At 46.9% G+C, this 930-nt stretch overlaps 1 protein-coding gene across 1 annotated transcript; it reads left to right on the plus strand.

Moving 5' to 3' along the window:
• Positions 1 to 317: 317 nt before the first annotated feature.
• LOC122648437 lies at positions 318 to 924 on the plus strand. Its single transcript, XM_043841650.1, has one exon. It carries the CDS (start codon positions 379 to 381, stop codon positions 913 to 915), a length of 537 nt encoding a protein of 178 aa, XP_043697585.1. The 5' UTR covers positions 318 to 378; the 3' UTR covers positions 916 to 924.
• The last annotated feature ends 6 nt before the right edge of the window (positions 925 to 930 follow it).

Genomic DNA, 930 nt, shown 5'->3' on the forward strand with positions numbered 1-930 from the left:
CACCGAATGGAGAAATTCTAAACGGCCACACTTGGGTCCTGTAAGCCTGAGGTTGCCGCTTCTGGACAATCTGCCAAAAATCATAGAATTGAAAAGACGCTCCAAGACAAACTGGGTGGAGACGTGGTTCGAAGTAGATCGATCCACCTCACATTTTCATTATAATTTCAACCAAAACACAAGGGCATTTTAGTCTTTTTGTCCTTCCAATGCTTAGAAATATCTTGCCAACCATTCCTTTAGGCGGGAGACGTCGATCACACAAACAAAAAGACGTGTGTGCGAGAACCTGGGAGGAACTCGATCTCCCCCTTTTTTTTCTCTCTTTTCTTCTCTTCTCTGCTGGTGAACAGAGTTGGAACACGAGGCAGGGCAGGGATGGCCGTAGTGTTAGGCAACTTGGCGGTCTTGGTATCCACTAGTTCGCCATGGGCCGGAATTCCAGATCGGAAGGCTTGGCCGGTGATCTTCGACATGGTTATGAACATGCCCAGGAGAGAGAGGGAATCACACTCTCTCTTGCACAATATCAACGGTGCCAGCGTCTCTACTTCTCTTGCAGCATCCAAGAGCTTCGATCCTGATGGAGAAGCCAAGAATTTTTGGATTGGCGATCGACACAGAGCTAATTCCAAGTCTAATACCTTCGATTTTGATGCCTATTCGAGTGACGAGGACAACGGTAACAATGGGAATGGAGATGAGGACAACAACGAGTACGATTGGGAGAAACAGATGCGGAAGAGAGTGAAGGAGTTGGAGGAGATGAAAGAGCTTGAGAAGAAAGCAGAGGAGTTGCAGAGTCAAATGTCCGACGGTGAAGGTGATGGCGATGGCGAAGGCAAAGAAGAGACGGAAGAAGAGAAGAGGATGAGAGTGAAAAGAGCGCTCGAAAAGGTTTGTCATAATAGTTAATTTTACGATTACATC

Source organism: Telopea speciosissima, unplaced genomic scaffold (assembly GCF_018873765.1).
Source record: "Telopea speciosissima isolate NSW1024214 ecotype Mountain lineage unplaced genomic scaffold, Tspe_v1 Tspe_v1.1125, whole genome shotgun sequence".
Lineage (NCBI taxonomy): Eukaryota > Viridiplantae > Streptophyta > Magnoliopsida > Proteales > Proteaceae > Telopea > Telopea speciosissima.